At 36.5% G+C, this 25,718-nt stretch overlaps 1 protein-coding gene across 3 annotated transcripts in view; it reads left to right on the forward strand.

The window, feature by feature from the left end:
* Positions 1 to 25,718, forward strand: part of CENPI (centromere protein I) — a 65,964-nt gene that overhangs the window by 35,670 nt on the left and 4,576 nt on the right. For 2 of the 3 annotated variants that reach the window (XM_064574343.1, XM_064574345.1), the window contains exons 16-21: positions 2,209 to 2,344; positions 3,446 to 3,570; positions 5,180 to 5,228; positions 5,362 to 5,580; positions 22,923 to 22,983; positions 25,400 to 25,441. In XM_064574343.1, the coding sequence (XP_064430413.1) occupies positions 2,209 to 2,344; positions 3,446 to 3,570; positions 5,180 to 5,228; positions 5,362 to 5,580; positions 22,923 to 22,983; positions 25,400 to 25,441 (632 nt within the window). The remainder of the gene's footprint in view (positions 1 to 2,208; positions 2,345 to 3,445; positions 3,571 to 5,179; positions 5,229 to 5,361; positions 5,581 to 22,922; positions 22,984 to 25,399; positions 25,442 to 25,718) is intronic. The other variant, XM_045880510.3, reaches the window with a different exon arrangement.

Here is a 25,718-nt window from a genome sequence, read left to right on the forward strand (position 1 = left end):
GTCCATAGATCATGTATGTCTGGTTACTTTTAGAAGGAAATGGAGCATTATGAGTAGTGAAAGCATCTTGTAAGGCTGTGCTTCTCAAAGTCAGGTCCCTGGACCAGTAGCATCAGCATCACTGGGAACTTGTTAGAGATGCAAAGTCGCAGGCCTTAACCTAGACCTACTGAAGTAAATTCTGGTAATCTGTGTTTTAACAAAAGCTCTCATGATTTTGGTGCTAGCTAAAGTTTGAGAACCACGATCATAAATTAAATGTTTAGCCTCTTCAAACATCCCAATTCTATTAAGGATAGTATGTTTGAGTTTATAATCTTCGGGCACTTTGCAATGGAAGTCTTAAGGCACCCCGATATAGGAGCTTTACAATTTCTGTATTTCCAAAAATCCTAGGAGCCTTTTTAAATTAGTGTCCTAAATTTTGGGAGGGCATTTATTTATTTTTATTTAAATTCAATTAATTAACATGTATGTCAATTAGTTTCAGAGGTAGAGTTCAGTGATTCATCAGCCTTATATAGTACCCAGTGCTCATAACATCATGGGAGGGCATTTTAAAAGGAGCTTTGTTGGGTGTCTGGGTGGTTCAGTCTGTTGAGCATCTGCCTTCGGCTCGGGTCATGATCCAGGAGTCCCGGGATTGAGTCACGCATTGGTCTCCCTGCTTGGTGGGGGACTCTGCTTCTCCCTCTGCCCCTCACCCCACTTGTGCTCTCTCTCTCTCTCTCTCACTCTCTCACTATCTTGCTCGCTCTTGCTCTCTCAAATAAAATTTTTTAAAAATCTTTAAAAAAATAAAAACTTTGTTTTCTAAAATTCTTAAGCAAATGGACATAAATGTAGATAACTTTAATGTCATAATACCATTTGGCATTTTTTAATACAGGGGTTTTTTTGGGTACAAAATGGTGGTTTTATTACAGCACGGGGACAGGACCAGGGGGCAGAAAGAGCTGCTATCTATAATACAGTTCTTAGGTTCTCAGTAACTCCTTTTATTTTGGAGATACGGATGTAACGCCATGTCCCTCTCATGACCATATGCCACATGACTGTCAAAGAGGGACTAAATTGTAGTTGTAGATCACAAGGAGAGAAGGGTAGGAAACCGTTCTCAGAAGTGGTTCTTCATTGGGCATTTTTGGTTGGTGCAGTGAATGGGAAGAGTGTGCTACCATTATTTAGTAGGTGGGAGCCAAGGATGGTAAACGTATTACTGTGGGTGGGGAGTAGGAGGCAATCCTGAATAAGGAATTGTTTCATCCAAAATGCCTCTGGTGTCCTGTGGAGAAAGACTTCAGAGGATGATGTTCTGAGCCGTCATCACTGTTCAAATTATTTCAGACACATTTGCCTGGTGCTGCCAAAAATCATAGTTAATACATAGTTTGCAAATGGCCAGCTGACTATATGGATGCCCACCTATGTGAATGATCTCCTAATCTTTCCCTGCTCACTCTGGCACTGAGCCATCACGGTGGTGGGTCGTGGTAGAGTCATCATTTCTCTGGCTCTAAGACTATATATGCTGTTCTTTATTTCTTGTGCATAACCACTGTTGGCTACCTAGATCAGAGGGTAAAGCTATGAAATCACATTTCTAGGTCTTTTCCTAATCCACTCAACAGTGGATTGAAGGACAGGGGTGAGTAGATGGATGAATTGAACCAGTTATACCCATGTGTGATTTAAAGAGACACAGTTCATTGATTTGGGAAGAATATGAAATATCCACATTTGGTTTTTAGTGGAAGATAGAAAGATGCCAAAAATTTTTCTAATTTAGTGTTAGGATTGAACTGAATTTCAGTTAAAGTGAAAATATTTTTAATAGCATTTCAGCTCAGGAATTCAGGTAAAACTGGGTCTTGATTTGTATATTCAGAAACTAATTTGCTAAATGCTGTGGTTCCTGGACATTGGTAATATTATCTAAAGTCTTTCTGGAGCATAATCCTTTATTTCTCTGGTATTTAGTAGAGTGGTTGCTGAGGATGTTCTGTGAATTGATCTTAATGATTCTCTGGAGACTGTGTAGTTTTATGGTTAATCACTGTGGTTTAAAAAAAAATCAGTTATACATTGGAGCACTGATCGTTTTCTGAAATCCTCAGCAACTTGTTGCTATGTATTATTTACCTCTAGCTTGGAAATTGTGAAAACGTTTGCTAATGTGTATCCAAATGTCACGATTTCTTATTGCAGAGAGACAACTTTAGGTGGATCCATGAACTCTGTGTCTGAACTGATTCAGTACGTGGGGCGGCTGTCCACTACTGCAATGCGCTTGGAAAACAACAGTACTTTCTTACTGCACTTTATTTTGGATTTCTATGAGAAGGTAGTACACATCCCATTTTTTTCTATTTAGATTTTTGTGATGGCTATCTGCTTTACTGCTCTGTTATTTAAATTTTATGTACAACTCTTAGTTGGGTTTTGACCTTATTAGCATAGTTAAAATAAGCTACTTATTTTGAAGTTAATGATCATATTCTCACCTGAATAACTGACTTTCATAAAGTGGATAAACAAGTGCATTTTGTGAAGGTTCAGGAACTGCTTCAGTGGACATTCCTTGGAAGAATGCTGACCCTAGACAGAGTCTGTCTCTAGCATCACTTTTTGCTCATTCATTGTACATCCCAGACCCCTGGCAAAAAAAAAAACAACAAAAAAAACACCCTGATGTTTCTTCAGCTCTCCACTTCCACCTTTCAACCACCTTATTTCTCATAGTACCTATAATTCTGGTCTTCTTTGATTTTTTTTTTAAAGATTTTATTTATTTATTTGAGACAGAGAGAATGAGAGAGAGAGAGCACATGAGAGAGGGGAGGGTCAGAGGGAGAAGCAAGCTCCTTGCTGAGCAGGGAGCCCGATGCGGGACTCGATCCAGGGACTCCAGGATCATGACCTGAGCCGAAGGCAGTCGCTTAACCAACTGAGCCACTCAGGCGCCCTCTTTGATTGTTTTATAAACTATTTGATGTGGACAGAACTATTATCCTAGAAGTACCCACTAATCTCAGTTTTCCTGGCTTCCTCCCTGCACTACTTGTCTTGTGTTATATATTTATGCAGAAACATGCTCCTTTGTTTTCCAGGTTGACAGCTAACTAATATGATAAATCAGTATTAATGGGACTTAAGGTGAAAGAAGTGCTCCCTTCCCCTTTCTTCCCAACTTGAAGATCTCTTCCCAGAAAAAATAGAATATTTTAGTAATGACCTTGTAGAAATAATCCTCTATGGCAAGTGTGATGTTTAGTGAGGTACATTTTTAAGCAGGCTTGTGGCTACCTATTCTATTTATGAATTAGGCAGGCCCAAATTTTATGTTCTGTTATTGCTTATTCTCTGTTGCTAATTCTTTGTGTGAAATTGGTTGAGGGCATCTGGGGAATAATCTATATACTGATGTTATCATTCTTCCCAAAAGGTGTGTGACATATATATAAATTACAACCTTCCATTAGTGGTGTTGTTTCCTCTGGGGATCTTCTATTCTGCTCTTCTCAGCCTAGATTCCAGTATCCTGAACCAGCTATGTTATATCATGCACAGGTACAAAGCATTTGTATTTTATAAATGAACACATCATACTTCTATCTTTGTTTTTCAACTGTACAATAAATTATAATTTATAAATACACTATAATAAACTTATTGTATATAATATAATAAAATATTAAATACAATAAGGAACTATTTCCATTTTCTGCCAGAACCTATGGAAATAAGAAACATGTCTTTCTTTTGGTAATGACCTTCCAATATGGGGCTATTTTAATAAACTGTGTTTTTGAGATATCACTGTGGGGGATATGGATTTTAAAAATTCATAGTTAATGGGAATAAAAGGCACAGCATAGGGAATATAGTCAGTGATATTGTAATAGCATTGTATGGTAACAGATGATAGCCACAGTGAGTGGTGAGCATAGTATAATGATAGACTGTCAAATCACTGTGCTGTACACTTGAAACTAATGTAACATTGTATATCAGCTACACTCATTTTTAAAAATTAAAAAATATTCATAGTTAAAGAATCTTGTGCAGTGGTACTGATGCACTCAGCATTGTTCATTCTCATTGCTGTATCTTAAAGAAAAATTAGTCATTTGCTGACAACTGATTTGGGTCTACATAACTTCTATGATAAAAAGAACATTTCCTGGGAGATTAGGGGAGCTATTTTCAATTATATGAAACTAAGTATTATTTCTGATCCCCTCTAGTTTTTCATTTATAGGCTGAAATTACTCTTTTTAGTCCACAAGTGTTATAGACCCTTTTGGCAAAACTTGTAGGATTATGCCAAGGTTAGAATGTTTGTAAACTAATTAATAGTTCCCAGGCAAGAAAAAACATTTAAAGATTTTATTTATTTTTTTGTCAGAGAGAGAGAGCACAAGCAGGGGTAGCAGCAGGCAGAGCAGGTAGAGGGAGAAGCAGGCTCTCTGCCAAGCAAGGAGCCCGACGCGGGACTCGATCCCAGGACCCTGGGATCATGACCTGAGCCGAAGGCAGATGCTTAACCGACTGAGCCACCCAGGCGTCCCAAGAAAAAAACATTTTTAAGTTTCTCCTTTATTCTTTCTACTGTACCTTTTTTCTACATTAAGAAAACATGTTTTAAATCAGTGACTGCTCTTTTTTTTAAAAGATTTTATTTATTTGAGAGAGAGAGACAGAAAGCACGAGCAGGGGGAGGGGAGGGACAGAGGGAGAGGGAGAAGCAGACTCCCCTTTGAGTGGGGAGCCCAACGCGGGGCTCAGTTCTAGGACCCTAAGATCATGACTTGAGCTGAAGTCAGTTGCTTAACCTACTGAGCCACCCAGGTGCCCCATCAGTTTCTGCTCTCGAACCTCTATTAATTTTTTTATAATGCAACATTAAGAGCATTTCATTCATTGTTTTTTATTTTTTATTCAGGCATAATTTACATACTGTCAAGTGCATATCTTAAATGTATAACTTAATGTTTGAGCCTCTATTTTTATTCTTTGAGAAGAGTGTAGCACAGAGTAATAAAAACCTTAACTAGACAGCTGGGTGTTTGTGTATGTGCACATCTGCATATATTTACATTTAAAATGTACACTTTTGTTTATGTTTACATTTCAAAAGCATTTAATGTTCAAAATTTCATTCTATTCTCCCTTTTAGGTATCGTAACAATTTGACTGCTGCCAAGAAAAATGAGTTGGTACAAAAGGTATGGATGGTAAAACTCTGTGTTAAATCATCAGTGTTTAAAAATTGAGTTTTGGATATATATGATCTACTAGGAGTAAGAAGGAAAGGGAGAATAGGTGATAATGAGAATTTTTTTTTTTCTTTCCCAATAGACAAAATCAGAGTTCAATTTCAGCAGCAAGACCTATCAAGAATTTAATCACTATTTGACAGCCATGGTTGGTTGCCTGTGGACATCCAAACCTTTCCAGAAAGGATTATATATTGACCCTGAAGTCTTAGAAAAAACTGGAATAGCAGAGTATAAAAACAGTTTAAATTTAGTTCATCACCCTGCTCTATTGAATTATGCTGTTTCCTTTCTGCTACAGGTAAGGGCATTTAAAGGATTTTTAGATTTTATATAGGAATATTATAATAACAGAAATAGGAAATGCCGTAAATTTAGTGTGTCTGAATTGTAAGACGTGTTCAGTCATTCCTTTTTAAGTGTCAGCTAGATTTTGGACATTTTGCTAGGTTCTGGAGATTCAAAGTTAATTTAAGTAAGTTTTTTTTTAATTTTTATTTAATTTATTTTTTATTATTATGTTCAATTAGCCAACATATAGTACATCATTAGTTTTTTTTTTTTGATGTAGTGTTCCATGATTGATTGTTTGCATATAACACCCAGTGCTCCATTCAATACGTGCCCTCTTTAATACCCATCACCAGGCTAACCCATCCTCCCACCCCCCTCCCCTCTAGAACTCTCAGTTTGTTTCTCAGAGTCCGTAGTCTCTCATGGTTCGTCTTCCCCTCCAATTCCCCCCCTTCATTTTTCCCTTCCTACTATTTTCTTTTTTTTAACATATAATGTATTATTTGTTTCAGAGGACAGGTCTGTGATTCAACAGTCTTAGACAATTCATAGCGCTCACCATAGCACATACCCTCCCCAATGTCTATCACCCAGCCACCCCATGCCTCCCACCCCCCACCGCTCTTAAGGAAGTTTCTACCCTCCCAAGAGCTTGCTTGGGCTTGTGGCAGACAGACTTGTAAATGTTACTGTAATACAGAGAGGTGAAATGAGAAAAGGTACAGTCATGAGAAAGCTAGGGGAGTGATTATTAGTTCAGTTCTGCTTGGGTAGAGATGGTACCAGGTAAGAAAAGGCTGTGGAGAAGTGGAAGCTCTCATAAAATCCTTCTAGACATGATGGAAAATGTAGGCTAGATAATATTATAATTAGAGTTGGAGTCTTCACCAAATACTGCTGATTTAATGGATATCAATATGCTGGAAGGGAGGGAATGTGGTCTTCTCAGGACTTTATCATCAGCCCTGTCATTTTCATTCCTTACCATAGTGTTAGGTCTTTGTTACTTCATTCCTTTACCAGTGACTTGAGGAATTCAAATGGTGTGCATATCAAACATGTGGATGACACAACAGGATGGGATTACAAATACACTGATAGAATCTAATTCAGAATTCCCTTAACAGATCGGAACATTGAGGAATCAAACAAAATGAAAAAGAAATGTACAGAACGGGGGAGATATTCATTGAATAATTGCTTAATATGTGCATGCAATGAACCAGGCACTGTGGTGAACAAGACACATCTGGGTGTTGTCCTCATAGAGCTTATAGTCTAGTTGGGGAGGCAGTTGTTAAATAGACATTGTAGAATAAAGAATGATGAGTAATACAGGGAAAGTACAGAGGACAATGAAAAAATGTACAGGGGTGCTTACTCGATTCAGGCTTTACAGAAGTGATGCTAATCAAAGCTTTGAATTATGAGCATGATCTTGTCAAGATAGGAGCAGTATTTGAACAAAAATGCAAAGATAGAGCAGGGGACAGTAGATTTTTTCTGTTAGAAGGCTAGATGGTAAGTATTTTAGGCTTTGTAGGCCATGTTGTCTCTGTCGAGACTACTCAGCCTTGCCAGTGTAGTGTGAAAGTAGCCGTAGACAGTAGATAAACAAATGAACGGAGTTGTGTGCTAATGAAAGTTTATTTACAGAAACAGGTATTGGGTTGGATGCGAGCCATGGGCTATGGTTTGCTGGCCCCTGTTTAGAGCTTGTCATGTTTGAGGACCTTAAGTAGAACTGTAGGGTTTGAGCAGGGGTTCTACCCTAACAGAAGTACCCAGGGTGCTTTTCCAAAGTAGACATCCTTGATTGTTCCCACCCTGAGACTCTGATTTAGTAACTCTAGGGTGACATCCAGAATCTCCTTTTTTAATGTAATTATTCTGATATACAACAAGGGTTGAGAACCACCTGGCTAGCCAGTAGCATGATAGGAGATGAGGTCTTGAAATGTAGTCAGGGACCAGATGGTGAAAAAAGTAGGCCTTCAAAAACATACTGATTGATTTCAGTATCTGAATAAAATTACGTTTTTAAGTACATAGAGGGATTTCAGAGCTGTAGAGTTTAGTGATTTTCTGATATTCTTCTTTTTCTCACCTTTATAACTTGTCTGACTTATCATATAATATATAAAAATTTGTTTCAAATTAATAGTATTTATATTACTATTAATAATGAGACTACTGGATGAAATTTGAAATAATTTTAGTTCTTTTTGCCTCTGGACTAAATCCTACTAAAACTGTACAGTGCATATACTATATTTTATATATATTTTGATATATTGGTTTCAGTTTCTTTTCATGCTTTAGAGGATGCTTTTAAAAATTTAATTTCATTCCTAGAATACGTAAAGCATTTACCTGATTCCAAATTCTAAACTATAGAAATCTTGCTTCCATCCTTGTCTCCTTCTTTTCTCTTCTTTGTCTGTAGGTAGTCATTTTTTGCTTCTTGTTTTTCCCATCTAGTGTTTCCTTTCTTTAAACTTAGTAAGCATTGTTTGGGGCATCTGGGTGGCTCAGTCAGTTAAATGTCTGCCTTCGGCTCGGGTCATGATCCTGTTGTCCTGGGATCGAATCCCACATCGGGCTCCCCCTGCTTTGTGGGGAGCCTGCTTCTCCCTCTCCTGCTGCTGCTCCCCCTGATTGTGCTCGCTCTCTGTCAAATAAATAAAAATCTTTAAAAAATAAATAAACTTAGTAAGCATTGTTTTGTAATCTGTGTCTGATAATTCCAGTATCAGAAGTTTCTGTGTGTAACTGTTGCCTCTTTTTTCTGCTGCTGCTTCCTCATGTTGCTTGATTTCTTTGTGTGTCTGGTTATCTTTGGCCATGTGCTGGATACCTGGAATATTATTTGTAGAAGGAATCAGAAGATTAGAGTGAGATCTTCCTACAGAGAGAACTTTCATTTGCTTTCTACAGGTACATAGGAGTGCTCTTTGTCTGGGACTACCCTAATCCAAGTTCTTTGCCTAAGGTTCCTTTGATCATAGGTGGTAGACTGCCAGCCTGTGAGAAGGCTAATTTACTTCTGGTGAACTCTTACCTTGAAGGTATAGCCTTTTGGGTTTCCAGTGTAAAGTGGGGGTTGGTTTATAAGAGTTCCCACTTTTGGCAAACCCTGTGCTTTGACTTTAGTTACCTTAGTCCTTTGAAGCTGTGGAAGTGCAGCTCAGTTTTGCAGCTGATTCCTCTGGACTGGCAAATTGGTAAAAGCCAAGAGTGACTTTGAGAATTAGGTTTACCCATTTGGGTTCTCATCTTCTAGATATTGGCTTACCTTACCATAGATTTTGGCTTTCCTTACCATAGAGTTAGGTCTTTTTTACAAATTTTTTTTTTATGTTGTAGATTTCAAACATACACAAGTACAAAGAATAGTACAATAAACCCCCACATACCCATCACCCAGCTCAGTCTCTACTCCCACCCCGTTTTACTACCCAATAATTTTGAAGCAAATACCAAATGTTATACAATTTTGCTGTGAATGCTTCATTATATACCTATAAAAGATAGGGGCACTTTTTAAAAATTTGTATTTTTAAAACAGCTTTATTAAGATAAAATTCAAATACAATACAATTCACACATTTGAAGTATACAGTTCAGTGACTTTTAGTATATTCACAGAGCTGTGCATCATCATAATATATTTTATAATATTATTATCCCAAAAAGAAACCCTTATAACCCTTAGCTGCTACTCCTGTCTCCCCATTCCCCGCCCCCATCCTGGCAAATACTAATCTATTTTTTATAATCTGTGCAGAGTCACTTATTTTGGAAATTCATAAAAATGAACTCATATGATACATATTATTTTGTGACTGGCTTCTTTCACTTAGCATAATGTTTTCAAGGTTCATCTATGGCATAGCATGTATCAATACTTCATTTGTTTTTATTGCCAAATAATATTTTTTAGTACAGATGTGCTTCATTTTGCTTATCCATCAGTTGAGGGACTTTGGGGTTATTTCCACTTTTTGGCTATTATGGATGATGCTTGTATAAAGATTTGTGTACAAGGTTTTGTGTGAACATGTTTTCCTTTCTCTTGGGTATATACTTAGGTGTGAGAATGCTGGATTATATGGTACCTCTATGTTTAAGTATTGGAGGAACTTCCAGACTTTTCCAAAGTAGCTGCGCCGTTTTACATTACTACCAATAGTGTGTTTCCAAAGTAGCTCTGCCATTTTACATTACTACCAAAAGTGTGTGAGGGTTCCATTTTCCCCATATCTTCCCCAAGACTTGTTATTCTGTTTTTTTTTTTTTTTTAATTCTAGCCATCCTAGAGGGTGTGATGTAGTAACTTACTGTGGTTTCAGTTTTCATTTCCCTGATAGCTGTTTATGTCCAGCATCTTTTTATGTGCTTATTGCACATTGCCCATTATGTATTTTCTTTGGAGAAACGTCTGTTCAGACCCTTTGCCCATTTTTATTTTTATTTATTTTTTTAAAAAGATTTACTTATTTGAGAGAGAGTGAGAGAGAGAACACGAGCAGGGTGAGGGGCAAAGGGAGAAGCAGACTCCCTGCTGAGCAGGGAGCCCGATGTGGGGCTCGATCCCGGGACTCCAGGATTGTGACCTGAGCTGAAGGCAGACGCTTAACCGACTGAGCCACCCAGCCACCCCAAGACCCTTTGCCCATTTTTAAAATAGGTTATTTGTCTTATTGTTATTGTCTCATTGAGAGTCATTTCTGTATTCTGGTTTCAAGTTACTTATCAGATCTATGATTTACAAATATTTTCTGTGGGCTGTCTTCATTTTTTTGTTCATCTCTTGAAAGACAAAAGTTTTTATTTTGGTGAACTTTTAATTTATGAATTTTTTTCTTTTGTCTCTTATGCTTTTTAAAAATGACTTTCTTTGTCCCCATCCACCCAGCCCCTGGCAACCACCATTCTGCTGTTAGCTTCTATGAGTTTGATTATTTTAGATTCAACATGTAAGTGGTATCATGTATTCCGTCTTTGGCTTATTTCACCTAGCATAATTTCCTTCAGGTTTATCCATGTTCTCATAAATGGCAGGATTTCCTTCTTTTTAAAGGCTGCATAATATTCCATTGTATGTATATACCACATTTTCTTGATCCATTCATCAGTTGATGGATATTTAGGTTGCTTCCCTGTCTTGGCTATTGTAAATAATGCTGTAGCGAAAATGTGAGTTTAGATAGGTCTTCAAGATCCTAACTTCAGTTCCTTTGGATGTAAACCCAGAAGTGGAATTGCTGGATCATATGGTGTTCTATTTTTAATTTTTTTTGAGGAATCTCCATACTGTTTTCCATAGCAGGGCACCAATTTACATTCCCACTTATAGTTTACAAGGGTTGCCTTTTCTCTTCATTCTTGCCAACACTTTTTATTGTTTGTTTTTTGATAAAATTAATCTTAACAGATATAAGGTGATATCTCATTGTGGTTTTGTTTTGCATTTCCCTGATGATTAATGATGTTGGGCACCTTTTCATGTATCTGCTAGCCATTTCTATGTCTTCTTGGGAGAAATTATCTCTTCAGTTCCCTTGCCTGTTTCTTAATTGGGTTATTTGGGGTTTTTTGCTGTTGAGTTGTAGGAATCCCTTATGTATTTTGGATATTAACCCTTTATTAGCTTAGTTTGCAAATATTTTTTTTCGTTCAGTATGGCTGACTTTTCACTCTGTTGATTTTTTCTTTTCCTGTATAGAAGCTTTTTAGTTTGATGTTACCCCACTTGGCTATTTTTGCTTTTGTTGTCTGTGCTTTTGGTGTCCTATCCAAGAAATCATTGCCAAGGGCAGTGTCCAGAAGCCTTTTCCCTATGTTTTCTTCTAGGAGTTTTACAATTTCAGATCTTACATCTAAGTCTTTAATCTATTTCAGGTTAATTTTTGTGAGTGGTATAAGGTAGGGGTCCAATTTCATTCTTTTGCATGTGGGTACCCAGTTTTTCTAGCACCATTTATTGAAAAGACTCTCCTTTCCCAGTTTTGTGTTGTTAGCACCCTTGTAATTTCTGAACTCTATTCTGTTCCATTGGTTTATGTCTGTTTTTATTTAAGTACCATACTGTTTTGATTACTGGGACTTTGTTACATATTTTGAAATCATGAAGTATGATTTCTCTAGCTTTGTTGTTCTTTCTCAAAATTGTTTCAACTAATCAGGGTCTTTTGTAGTTCCCTATGAATTTCATGATTTTTTTCTTTCTGTAAAGAATGGCTTTGGGAGAGACCCCTGGGTGGCTCAGTCGGTTAAGTGTCTGCCTTCGGCTCAGGTCATGACCCCAGGGTCCTAGGATCGAGTTCCACATCGGGCTCCTTGCTTGGTGGAGAGCCTGCTTCTCCCTCTGCCTACTGCTCCCCCCTGCTTGTGCTTTCTCTCTCTCTGACAAGTAAATAAATAAAAGATTTTATTTATTTATTTGACAGAGACATAGCGAGAGAGGGAACACAAGTAGGGGGAGTGGGAGAGGGAGAAGCAGGCTTCCCGCCGAGCAGGGAGCCTGATGTGGGGCTCGATCCCAGGACCCTGGGGTCGACCTGAGCCAAAGGCAGACGCTTAACGACTGAGCCACCCAGGCACCCCAATAAATAAAATCTTTTTTAAAAAAAGAATGCCATTGGGATTTTGATAGGGATTGCATTGAATCTGTACCATTGCTTTAGCTAGTATGGATATTTTACCAATATTAATTCTCTGAATCCATGAACATGGGATGGCTTTAAATTTTTTGCATATATTTTAATTTCTTTTACTGGTGTTTTATAGTTTCTCAGTGTATAAGTCATTCATCTCCTTTGGTTACATTTAGTCCTAAATATTTCATTCTCTTTAAAACTATTGTAAGTAGGATTTTAATTTCCTTTTTGAAGATTTTATTTATTTATTAGAGAGAGCATGAGCAGGGGGAGGAGCCGAGGGGGAGGGAGAGAGAGGGGCAAGGAATCCCAAGCAGACTCCACACTGAACACAGAGCCCGACATGGGGCTCTGTCTCATGACCCTGAGATCATGACCTCAGCTAAAACCAAGAGTTGGATGCTTAACCACCTGAGCCACCCAGGTGCCCCTCTTAATTTCCTTTGTGGGTAATTGGTAGTCAGTGTATTGCTTGTGCTTTTTATGTCATAGCTCAGAAATCACTGCCTAGCCCAAAATCATGAATTTATTCCTATGTTTTGTGTAAGAGTTTTATAGTTTTAGCTCTTATATTTAGATTTTCTTTATTTTGTGTTAATTTTTATATAGGATATGATATAGGTATCTAACTCGATTTTTTTACATGTGGCTTGTCAGTTTTCCCAACACCATTTGTTGAAAGATTATTCTTTTCATATTAAAATATCTTGGAACCCTCAAAATCAATTGATCATAGATGTATGGATTTATTTTTTCTTTTCCATTGATCTGTGTCTATCCTTACACCAGTACAAAAATGTCTTGATCAGGAAATATGGAACCTCCAGCTTTGTTCTTTTCCAAGATTGTTTTGGTTATTCTTGTTCCCTTGAAATTCCATATGAATTTTAGAATTAGCTTGCCAGCTTCTACAAAGAACCAGCTGGGATTCTGATAGGTAATCCCTAGATCAATTTGGATAGTATTGCCATCTTAACAATGTTGTCTTCTGATTGTGAACATAGAATGTCTTTCCAATTATTTAGGTCCCCTTTAATTTTTGTCAACAATGTTTTATAGTTTTCATAGTATAAGTTTTATACTTTTGTTAAATTTATTCCTGATTATTTTAGTTTTTTGATGTTATTATAAATGGAATTATTTTCTCTTGAGTATAGTTGACACACAATTTTATGTTAGTTTCAGGTGTACAACATAGTGATTCAACAAGTTTATACATTATGCTGTGTTCACCACAGGTGTAGCTACTATCTGTCCCATTGCATGGCTATTACAGTATCATTGACTATATTCCTTATGCTGGGCCTTTTATTCACATGACTTACTCCTTTCATAACTGGAAGCCTATATCCCCCACATCCCTTCACCTAATTTGTCTAACCCCCCACCCCCTCCCCTTTGGCAACTATCAGTTCTCTGTATTTATAGGTCTGATTCTGCTTATTGTTTATTCATTTGTTGTATTTGTTTTCTGTTTTGTTTTTTTTTAGGTACCACTTATGAGTGAAATCATATGGTATTTGTCTTTCTCAGACTGACTTATTTCACTTAGCATTATACCCTCTAGAGCCATCCATGTTATTGCAAATGGCACAATCTCATTCTTCTTTTATGGCTGAGTAATATTGCAGCATGTGTGAGATGTGTGAGAGATATCTATCTATATATACATCTATCTATCTATCTATACACACACACACACACCCGTGTGTATCCCATATCTTCTTTATCCATTCATCTGTGGATAGACATTTGGATTGCTTCCATATCTTGGCTATTGTAAATAATGCTGCAGTAAACATAGGGGTGCATGTATCTTTTCAAATTAGTATTTATTTGTAAGTACCCAGTAGAGGAATTACTGGATAATGTGCTGATTCTATTTTTAATTTTTTGAGGAACTTACATACTGCTTTCCGCAGTGGCTACACCAGCTTGTATATCCACCAACAGTGTACAAAGATTTCCTTTTTTCCATATCCTTGCCAACATTTATTTCTTGTCTTTTTGATTTTAGCCATTCTGACATGTGTAAGGTGAATATCCCATTGTGGTTTTGATTTGCATTTCCCTGATAATGAGGGATGTTGAACATCTTTTCATGTGTCTATTGACCATCTATATGTCTTTGGAGAAATATCTATTCATGTCCTCTGCCCATTTTTAAATTGGATTATTTCTGTTTTTTGGTGTCGAGTTGTATAGGTTCTTCATACATTTTGGATACTAACCCCTTATCAGCTATATTATTTATAAATATCTTCTCCCGTTTAGTTAGGTTGCCTTTTTGTTTTGTTGAAGGTTTCCTTTATTGTTCAAAAGCTTTTTATTTTGATATAGCCCAATAGTTTATTTTTTAATTTAATTTAATTTTTTAAAAGATTTTATTTATTTATTTATTTATTTATTTATTTGAGAGAGAAAGAGAGAGCATGAGCCAGCTTGGTGGGGAGAGGGAGAAGCTGATTCCCCTCTGAGCCGGGAGCCAGATGCAGGGCTCAATTCCAGGACCCTGAGATCATGACCTGAGTTGAAGGCAGACACTTAAGCTACTGAGCCACCCAGGTGCCCCCAAATAGTTTATTTTTGCTTTTGTTTCCCTTGCCTTAGGAGACCTATCTAGAAAAATGTTGCTATCGCCAATGTCAGAGAAATTACCTATGTTTTCTACAAGCGTTTTTATGGTTTTAAGTCTCACATTTTGGTCTTTAATTCATTCTGAGTTTATTTTTCTATATGGTAAAGTGGTCCAGTTTGATTCTTTTGCATGTAGCTGTCAAGTTTTCCCAGCACCATTTGTTAAAGAGAATGTCTTCCTCATTATATAATCTTGCCTCCTTTGTCATAGATTAATTGACCATATAATCATGGGTATATTTCTGGACTCTATTCCATTGATCTATGTGTCTGTTTTTGTGCCAATACCATACATTTTGATTACTACAGCTTTGTAGTATATCTTGAAATCTGGAATTGTGATACCTCTAGCTTTGTTTTTCTTTTTCAAAATTGCTTTGGCTACTCTGGGTCTATTGTGGTTCCATATAAATTTTAGGATTATTTGTTCTAGTTCCATTAAAAATTGCTGTTGGTATTTTGATGGGGATTGCATTAAATCTGTAGATTCCTTTAGGTAATATAGACATTTTTTAAGAATTATTTATTTATTTATATATTTGTTTGTTTCAAAGGTAGAATTTAGTGGTTCATCAGTTGCATATAACACCCAGTGCTCATTACATCAAGTGCCCTCCTTAATGCCCATCACCCAATTATCCCTTCCCCTCACCCACCTCCCCTCCAGCAACCCTCTATTTGTTTCCTAGAGTTAAGCGTGTCTTATGGTTTGCCTCCCTATTTTCATCTTATTTTATTTTTCCTTCCCTTCCCCTATGTTCATCTGTTTCATTTCTTAAATTCCACATATGTATGAAATCATATGGTATTTGTCTTTCTCTGACTTTTTTCACTTAGCATAATAACCTCTACTTCTATCCACGTCATTGCAAATGGCAAGATTTCATTCTTTTTGATGGCTGAGTAATATTCCTGTGTGTGTGTGTGTGTGTGTGTGTGTATCACATCTTTTTTATCCATTCATCTGTTGATGGATATCTGGGCTCTTTCCTGGTAGTATAGACATTTTAACAACATTTGTTCTTCCAGTCCGTGAACATGGAATGTTTTTCCATTTCTTTGTGTTATCTTCAATTTCTTTCATCAGTGTTTTATAGTTTTCAGAATATAGGTCTTTCCATTCTTTGGTTAAATTTATTCCTACATATTTTATTCTTTTTGGTGCAGTTATAAATGGTGTTGCTTTCTTAATTTCTCTTTCTGCTACTTCATTATTGGTGAATAGAAATGCATTGGATTTCTGTATATTAATTTTGTGTCCTGTGACCTTACCAAATTCATTTATCAGTCCTAGTAGTTTTTTGGTGAAGTCTTTAGAGTTTTCTGTATATAGTATCATGTCATCTGCAAATAGTGAATGATCATTTTAATGTATTGTTGTATGCAGTTTGCTCATGTTTTGTGGAGGATTTTTGCCATCTGTGTACATTAGGGATATTGGTCTGAAGTTTTCTTTTTTTGTGGCATCTTTGTGTGGTTTGGTATCAGGGTAATGCTGGCCTTGTAGAATGTATTTGGAAGCTTTCTTTGCTCTTATGTTTTTTTGGAATAATTTGAGAAGAATAGGCATTAAGTCTTCTTTAAAAGTTTGATAGAATTCAGGGCACCTGGGTAGCTCAGTCAGTTAAGCGTCCAACTCTCAGTTTCGGCTCAGGTCGTGATCTTGTAGTCGTGAGATTGGCCCTGTGACAGGCTCCATGCTCAGCACAGAGTCTGCTTGGAATTCTCTCTCTCTCTCTGCCCCTCTCCCTGCTCTCTCAAGTAAATAAATAAATCATTATTTTTAAATTTTTAAAAAGATTTTATTTATTTGACAAGGAGAGAAAGCGAAAGAGAGAGCACTAGGCAGGGGGAGCAACAGGCAGAGGGAGTAGGAGAAGCAGGCTCCCCGCTGAGCAAGGAGCCCGACTCGGGGCTCAGTCCCAAGACTGGGATCATGACCTGAGCCGAAGGCAGATGCTTAACTGACTGAGCCACCCAGGCGCCCCATAAATAAATCTTTAAAAAAAACAAGTTGATAGAATTCACTTGCAAATCCATCTGGTCCTGGATTTTTATTTTTTGGTAGTTTTTTTTTTTTATTACCAATTCAGTTCTGTTACTTGTAATTGGTCTGTTCAGATTTTCTATTTCTTCCTGGTTCAGTTTTGGAAAATTGTATGTTTCTAGGTATTTATCCATTTTTCTAGGTTGTCCACTTTTTTGACATCTAAGTTTTCATAGTTATTCCCTTATAATCCTTTGTATTTCTGTTGTGTTAGTTATTACTTTCTCTCATTTCTGATTTTATTTATTTGGGTCCTTTCTCTTTTTCTTGATGAGTGTGGTAAGGGTTTATCAATTTTGTTTATCTTTTCAAAGAACCAACTCTTAGTTTCATTGATTTTTTTTCCTTTTTTTTTTTTGTCTCTGTCATTTATTTCTGCTTTCATCTCTATTATTTCCTTTCCTCTACTCTCCTTGGGATTTGTTTGCTCTTCTTTTTCTAGTTTTTTTAGGTGTAAGGTTAGATTGTTTTTTGAGCTTTTTCTTGTTCTTGAGGTGGGCCTGTATGGCTATTCATTTCCCTCTTAGATGTACTTTCACTGTGTCACAACGATTTTGGACTGTTGTGTTTTCATTTTCATTTGTCTCTGTGTATTTTTTATGTCTTCTTTGATTGCTTCATTGACCCATTGGTTGTTTAATATGTTGTTTAGTCTCCATGTGTTTGTGTTTTCTCCAGTTTTTTTCCTTGTGATTTTTTTCTAGTTTCATACCATTGTGATTGGAAAAGGAGCATGATGTGATTTCAGTCTTCTTAAATTTATTGAGGCTTGTTTTGTGGCCTAACATGTGATCTGCCCTGCTGAATGTTCCATGTGCACTAGAAAAGAATGTGTATTCTGTTAGTTTTGGCTAGAATATCCTGTGTATATCTATTATGTCCATCTGGTCCAATGTGTCACTCAAAGACATTGTTTTAGAATTGTTTTCTTAATTTCATGTTCAGATTGCTCATTAATGCTGTATAGAAATGCAGTTGATTTGTTTATATTGATCTTACATCCTGAATCCTTGTTGAATTCATTTTTTTTGTTAAACTCATTTTTTAATTTTTACAACTTTTCAGTGGATCCCTTAGGATTTTCTATACACATTATGTTTTCTGCAAACATAATTTTATTTCCTCCTTTAAAATCTAGATCTTTTTTTTTTTTTTTTCTTGCCTAACTAATTGTATCTGGAACCTCAGGTACAATTAATGTTGAAGAAAAGTGGCAAGAATGGACAAGTTTGGTTTTTTTCTTGATTATTGGGGAAATAATTTCATTTTTCTGCAGTGTGATATTAGGAATTTCCATGGATGCCCCTTATCAGGTTGATGAACTGGCTTTCTATTTTTAGTTCATTGAGTGTTTTTATCATGAAACAGTGTTGAATTTTGTGAAATGCTCTTTTCTGTATCTGCAAATGTGATCATGTGGTTCCTACCCTTTCTTCTGTTGATAATGTTAATCTGCTAAATCCCACTTGGTCATGGAGAACAATCCCTTTTAGATGTTGCCAGATTTGGTTTCTCGATAGCTTGTGGATGATAAGGGATATTGATTTTTCCTTGTATGCCTTTGTCTGGTTTTGGTTTCCGGTTAATTCTGGCCTCTTAGAATAAGTTAGGAAGTATTCTTTCTCCTACTGTTTGGAAAAGTTTGTGAAGGATTGGCATTAATTCTTCTTTAAATATCTGATTGATTTTTACCAGTGAAGCCATCTGGTCATGGGCTTTTATTAGTGGGAAGATTTTAAATTTCTGTTCAACCTTTTGTTATAGTTCTTTTCAGCTGTTCTCTTTCTTCTTGGGTCATGCTCAACATTTAGTTGTTTATCTAGAATTTGTCCGTTTCATATACTTTATCTAATTTATTGATGTACCTTATGATACTTTTATTTCTGTAAAGTTGGTAGTGATTTCCCCCTTTCATTCCTGATTTTAGTGATTTGAATTTTCTCTCTTTTTTTGTGTGTATTTAGCCTAGCTAGTTTGTCAATATTGCTGACCTTTTCAAAGAACCAGTTTCGTTTCATTGCTTCTCTATTTAATTTTTTGTAATTGTAATTAAATACACATAACATAAAATTTACCATCTAATGACATTAAATACATTTACGTTGTTGTGCTACCATTACTACTGTCCATCCTCAGAACTCTTTTCATCTTGTAAAACTGAAACTCTATTAAACAATAACTCCCTATTCCCTCCTCCCCATAGCCCTTTGTAGCCTTCATCCTATTTTTAGTCTGAGTTTGAGTCTACTCTAAGTACCTCATATAAATGGAATCATACAGTGTTTGTCCTTTTGTAAATAGCTTACTTCACTTAGCATGTCTTCAGGGTTCATCCCTAATATAGCATGTGTACAAATATCCTTCCTTTTTTAAGGCTGAATAATATTCCACTGTATGTGTATACGACATTCTGTTTATCTACTCGTCCTTTTTTTTAAATCTCAATCCCTTTTTATTTAATTTTTTTTCATTTTAGTATAGTTGACACACATGTTACATTAGTTTCAGTTGTACAACATAGTGATTCAACTTCTCTATACATTATGCTATGTTCATCACAAGTGTAGCTACCATGTGTCACCATACAATGCTATTACAATATCATTGATTATATTCCCTATGCTGTACCTTTTATTTCCGTGATTCATTCATTTCATAACTGGAAGCCTGTATATCCCACCTCCCCACCACTCATTTTGCTTATCTGCCTTACCCTCTTCCCTCTGGCAGCCATCAGTTCTCTGTATTTATAAATCTAATTCTGTTTTTTGTTTGTTTATTCATTTGTTTGGTTTTTTAGATACCACATGAGTGAAATCATATGGTATTTGTTTTTCTTTTTTTTTTTTTTTTTTTTTTTTAAGATTTTATTTATTTTGACAGAGAGATAGCGAGAACAGAACACAAGCAGGGGGAGTGGGAGAGGGAGAAGCAGGCTTTCCGCGGAGCAGGGAGCCCGATGTGGGACTCGATCCCAGGACCCTGGGATCACGACCTGAGCCGAAGGCAGACGCTTAACGACTGAGCCACCCAGGCGCCCCTGGTATTTGTTTTTCTAAGTCTGATTTATTTCATTTAGCATAATACCCTCTAGGTCCACCCATGTCTGTTTTATCTTTTGATGGATACTTGGATTACTTCTCATTTTTGGTTCTTGAAAATAATGCTGCTATGAATATGGGTATAGAATTATCTGTTCAAGTCCTTGCTTTCAGTTCTTTTGGTTATATACCCAGGAGTAGAATTGCTGAATCATATGGTAATTCTATTTATACTTTTTTGAAGAAACACTTGTACTGTTTTCTATAAGTGTTCCCATATTGAGTTTATATTCATATCAGCAGGACAAAGGGGTTCCAATTTCTCCATGTCCTCACCAGCACTTCTTATTTTCTGTTGTTTTTTTTTTTTTTTAATAGCCATCCTGTGGATGTGAGGTGGTATCTCATGGTTTTGATTCTCATTTCCCTAATGATTAGTGATGTAGAGCATCTTCTCATGTGCTCATTGGTCATGTGTATATCTTTGGAGAATGTCTATTCAAGTCCTTAGCCCATTTTTTTCAAATCAGGTTATTCGTTTTTTTTGTTGTTGAGTTGTAGGAGTTCTTTATATAAAAAGTCTTGGGGCACCTGGGTGGCTCAGTTGGTTAAGTGTCTGCCTTCGGCTCAGGTCATGATCCCAGGGTCCTGGGATCGAGTCCTGCATCAGGCTCCCTGCTCCACGGGGAGCCTGCTTCTCCTTCTGCCTCTCTGTCTCTGTCTCTGTCTCTCTCTCTCTCTGTGTGTCTCTCTCTGTCTCTCATGAATAAATAAATAAAATCTTTAAATAAAAAGTCTTGATAATTACCCCTTATCAGATAAGTGATTTACAAATATTCTCCCCCATTCCATAGATTGCCTTTTCATTCTGTTAATTATATCCGTTGATGTGTAGAAGATTTTAAGTTTAAGGTAGTCTTTTTTTTTTTTTTTTTCTGTTTTTGCTTTTGTTTCCTGTGTTTTTGGTGTCATATCCAAGAAATCATTGCACAGTCCAAGTCATAAAGCTTTTCTCCTGTTTTCTTCAATGGATTTTATAGTTTTAAGTCTTATTTTTAGGGTTTTTTAAAATATTTTATTTATTTATTTGACAGAGACAGGCACAGCGAGAGAGGGAACACAAGCAGGGGGAGTGGGAGAAGGAGAAGCAGGCTTCCTCCTGAGTAGGGACCCCGATGCGGGGCTCGATCCCAGGACCCTGGGATCATGACCTGAGCTGAAGGCTGATGATTAACCAACTGAGCCACCCAGGTGTTCCTGTTTTTCTATTCTTTATTTCATTTATTTCTTGCTCTAATCATTATTCTTTATGATTGACCCTTGTACAACACAGGTTTGAACTGCATGAGTCCACTTCATGCAGATTTTTTTTTAATACAGTATAGTACTGTAAATGTATTTTCCTTATGATTTTCATAATAACATTTTTTTAATTTAAATTCAATTAGCCAACATATAGTACATCATTAGTTTCAGATGTAGTGTTCAATAATTCATCAGTTGCGTATAATACCCAGTGCTCATCACATAATGTGCTCTTTCTTTTTACTACATCTGTATCTTTGGGGTAAATACCCAGTAGTGCAATTGCTTTGTCGTAGGGTAGCTCTATTTTTAACCTCCTGAGGAGCCTCCATACTGTTTCCCAGAGTGGCTATACCAGCTTGCATTCCCACCCACAGTGTAAGAGGGGTCCCCTTTCTCTGCATCTGCACCAACATTTGTTGTTTCCTGTCTTTTTCATTTTAGCCATTCTAACTAAATTTTGAATTTTCTTTTCTCTAGCTTACTCTATTGTAAGAATACAGTATATAATACATATAAAATATGTGCTAATCGATTGTTTATGTTATTGGCCAGGCTTATGGTCAACAGGCTGTCAGTTAGCTAAGTTTTTGGGGAGCCAAAGTTGTACACAGATTTTTGACTGCACCAGGGTTGGCACTCGAACCACATGTAATTCAGAGGTCACCTGTACTTTCTTCTTACTTTGGCTTTAGTTTGCTTTTCTGTTTCTAGTTTCTTAAGGCAGTAGGTTAGATTATTGAATTGAGATCTTCCTTCAGAGACTTTAAATGCTGGGTTTTTAAAAATAGTCTTTGCCAAATTTTCTCATTTTCTGGGGAGTGGGTCCACAGAACTCATGATCTCATCCTGGAAGTGGACCTCTATGTGGACACTTTTTATCATAAAGCAACCACATTCAGTTTCTTGAATATCCTTCTAGAGACATACTGCATATTTCTGTGTAAATAATTTTTATAACACTATATACTATATTTACTTTTCTGCCTCTTGAATTTTTGACTTAATATCTAGGCTTTTGTTTCATTTTTGTATGTAAAGGCTGCCTCATTCTTTTTGATGTCTCCATAGTATTCCATCATATGAATCCATATTAAAGTTAAGTATGTAAGCTGAACATTTAAGTTGTTTCTAGTTCTTTTATGAAATTTTACTCTAGTGAATATTCATAAACCATATACATCATTTCATACATATATAAGTGTGTGGATAAAATTGCTCTAAATGGAATTGTTTTCATAGTGTATACCTTTTTTATTTTGTTGGGTATCATTAAATTTTAGGTTTTAGGGGCACCTGGGTGGCTCAGTCGGTTAAGCGTTTGCCTTTGGCTTGGGTCATGATCCCGGGGTCCTGGGATCAAGCCCCATGTCAGACTCCCTGCTCAGCGGGAGTCTGCTTCTCCACCCCCTGCCCCTCCCCCTGCTCATGCTCGCTCTCTCTCCTTCTCCCTCTCAAATAAATAAAAATCTTTAAAAAACCAGATTTTAGCTTTTAGTAGAAGTTATACAAATTTACATTACTGCTAACAATGAATGGTTTGTTGGTTTCTCCATACCCTGTCAACATGGTTGCATCCAGTTATTTGGTAAAACTTGTAATGAATTATAGGTAGGGTAGGATTGATTTTCATAAGTGAAATAATTTTTTCTTCTAGACTGTGTGTGTGTTAGAAGACTCAGTCTCTAAAGTAGTAAATATTATCAACTTGAACATAGGTAAGTAAGCTCATTTTGGAGGATCAGGAATTGACTGATATATTCTTTTAAATCAGAAAACAGTTTTTAAAATGTTTAAGGAAGGTTGGTTCTGACTGAAAGGTTTAAATTCTAGTAGCATAGAGCACATTTGGCAAAATGTAAAACTGCCATTTTTATAACTGATGATGTTTCTATATGGTTCTGAAAATACTAGGTTTTTAATGTCAAGTTGTGTTTTACAAGAGTGCCTTTTGAGCCCTTGTCGCCAACTAACTGCTCACTAAGTATCTTACCTTCAAGATGGTAAAAATTACCTCTGATACCATGGCAGTATGATTTAATGCTCACATTTTTATTTTATGGAATTTTAACATTGTAAATATTTCAAACTAGTCTGCTTTTTAGAGATAATTTAGTAAATTTAATTTGGCCAATCCATTCTCAGTATCAAAGAGCTCCACTTAGTTAATGAGTCAAAATATTTTGAACATTTGTAGAACCTACATTTCAGGAAATTCTGAAGCTCTAGATTTTATTATAATTACCTTTGAATCAATAGTTGCTTCTTTATTCATTCAACAAATATTTATTTTGTGTTCACTATGCTCACACTGGGAATATAGTACCTGAGAAGACAGACACCATCGCTGCCCAAATGGAGTTTATATTCAAATAAGAACAAATAGTAAATAAGTTATGAAATAAGTAAACATGATAATTTTGAATTTTGAGAAATGCTATGAAGGACATAAACAAGGTGGGGTAAGAGAAAGAGTGACTGGGGAGTTGTCAGGAATGGGTGTTCAAGAAAGGCTTTTTGAGGAGGTGGCATTTGGTCTAAGATTTCTTCTAAAAGATGAGAATAAGCCAGCCTAGGAATAGCTGGAATAAGAGCATTCCAGGTGGTGGGAATAGTGGCTCAAGGGGTTCAAGGAAACAAGGAAGGCCAGTATGGCTTATAGCTTAAGGAACAAGAGTGAGAATGGAGTGAAATAAGATGGCAGAGATTCAGGGGCTATCTCTCTTACAGATCTGTTGGGAGTGCCATGGGAAATGATTGAAAATTTTTAAAGCAAAGTCATAGTATGGTCCAAGTTTATGTTTAATAGAGATCATTTTGGCTTTTTTTGTGGAGCATAGAGTTATAAGAGGCCCGAGTGGCTGCAGGGGCACCAATTAGGAGGCTCTTGATAGAGTCTAGACAAGAGATACTGGTAGAGATTTGTATACATATGGTGGTAGTAGAAATGGATGGAAGTGGACTGATTTGAGATATATTGCAGAGGTAGAACAGACCGGACTTGATGAATGGCTTCATTAGAAGTGAGAGGCAAACTATAAGAGATGCTGAACTCTAGGAAACAAACTGAGGGTTGCTGGAGGGGAGGTGGGTGGGGGGATGGGGTAACTGGGTGATGGGCATTAAGGAGGACACTTGATGTAATGAGCACTGGATGTTGTATGCAACTGATGAATCACTAAATTCTACCTCTGAAATTAATTTAAAAAAAAGTGGGAATGAGAAAAAGAAAAGGACTTTTGAGTTTTTTTAATTGAGCAATTGGGTTGATGGTGGTTCCATGTATTAATAAGAGGAATACTGGTGAAAGAACAGGAGAGGTTATTTTGGTTTGGGGGGAGGGCAAGCTGAGACTCAAGTTCTGTTTTGACCTACATAAGTTTGAGGTGCCTGTTAGACATCCAAGAAGTGTAAGTATAGGCAGTTTGAAGCTGGGCTTGGAGTTCAGGAGAGAAGTTGAAACTAGAGAAATAAATATAGAATATATAATCAGTAAAAACACATGTTCTTTTTACTTTTTAGCTTCTCAGAGATCAGGATTCATCTTGTAATTGATGTCAGCCAGGCAGCAATGAAAATATAGTTGTCATTTGCTGTTTTTGAGTGTGCCCAGGCAGATTACCAGAATCAGACCTTGCAAGATGGTTGTCAGCAGGTTGGGGAAAAAACTTGGAGAAAATATTGGAACACTCTTTTAAGCCCCAAAAACCAAATGTCTTAGAGAAAGAGGGCAGGAAAGCAGTGTACCATACATGTTATGGACTTTCCTTGAAGCAGGAGCCAAAAGTAGGTTAGGTTTATGTAATTGGGACCCCAACACTGGTATCTTTTAGTTCTTTTAAGAAATGTTGCATTGCCAACAGTCTGGCACAGAAGATACTGTGTGAAAAAACATAATTATCTACAGCTCTTGAGTAGAAAACTAATTCAGAAGAGTAGGGCTCCAAATTAGGGAGAAATATGGAAGGTTATAGTGAGTGTTTACTCAAAAGGAATGCAAGAGTGGTAGTAGGAATAAAATGTAGCAAATGAATCAGGCAGCGAAGAGACGTCCTAATTTTCTGGTAATTTTTGCTAACCAAATATTTTCATCTCTTATCTCCCCTTTTTTTTTTTTTTTTTTTTTTTCTTAAGGAATGGCCAGAAGAAAGGACAGTAAGCATGAGCTCTATTCGGGTAAATAAATTTATTTTCATCATGTTCAGGGATTTACTATAGCTTCATTTCATCAAAAAATTTATACTTTTCCTTTTCTCCCAGTCTTAAGCCTGCTGCCTCCACAAAGGCAAAGTGAAATGTTTGCCTCCTGAGTTATTTCCGGTGACTTTTATGTGAATTTATTGGCACATATCCTCTACAGTCTTCTCTAAGATATAACTATTCAGTTTGACTCTTGCTCTTTTATCTGTGCATTGTCTCATTTTATAGTACAGTTGCATATATTCAAAGTGTG

Source organism: Mirounga angustirostris, unplaced genomic scaffold (assembly GCF_029215605.1).
Source record: "Mirounga angustirostris isolate CCGP_5_RB_7025 unplaced genomic scaffold, mMirAng1.0.hap1 SCAF_11, whole genome shotgun sequence".
NCBI lineage: Eukaryota > Metazoa > Chordata > Mammalia > Carnivora > Phocidae > Mirounga > Mirounga angustirostris.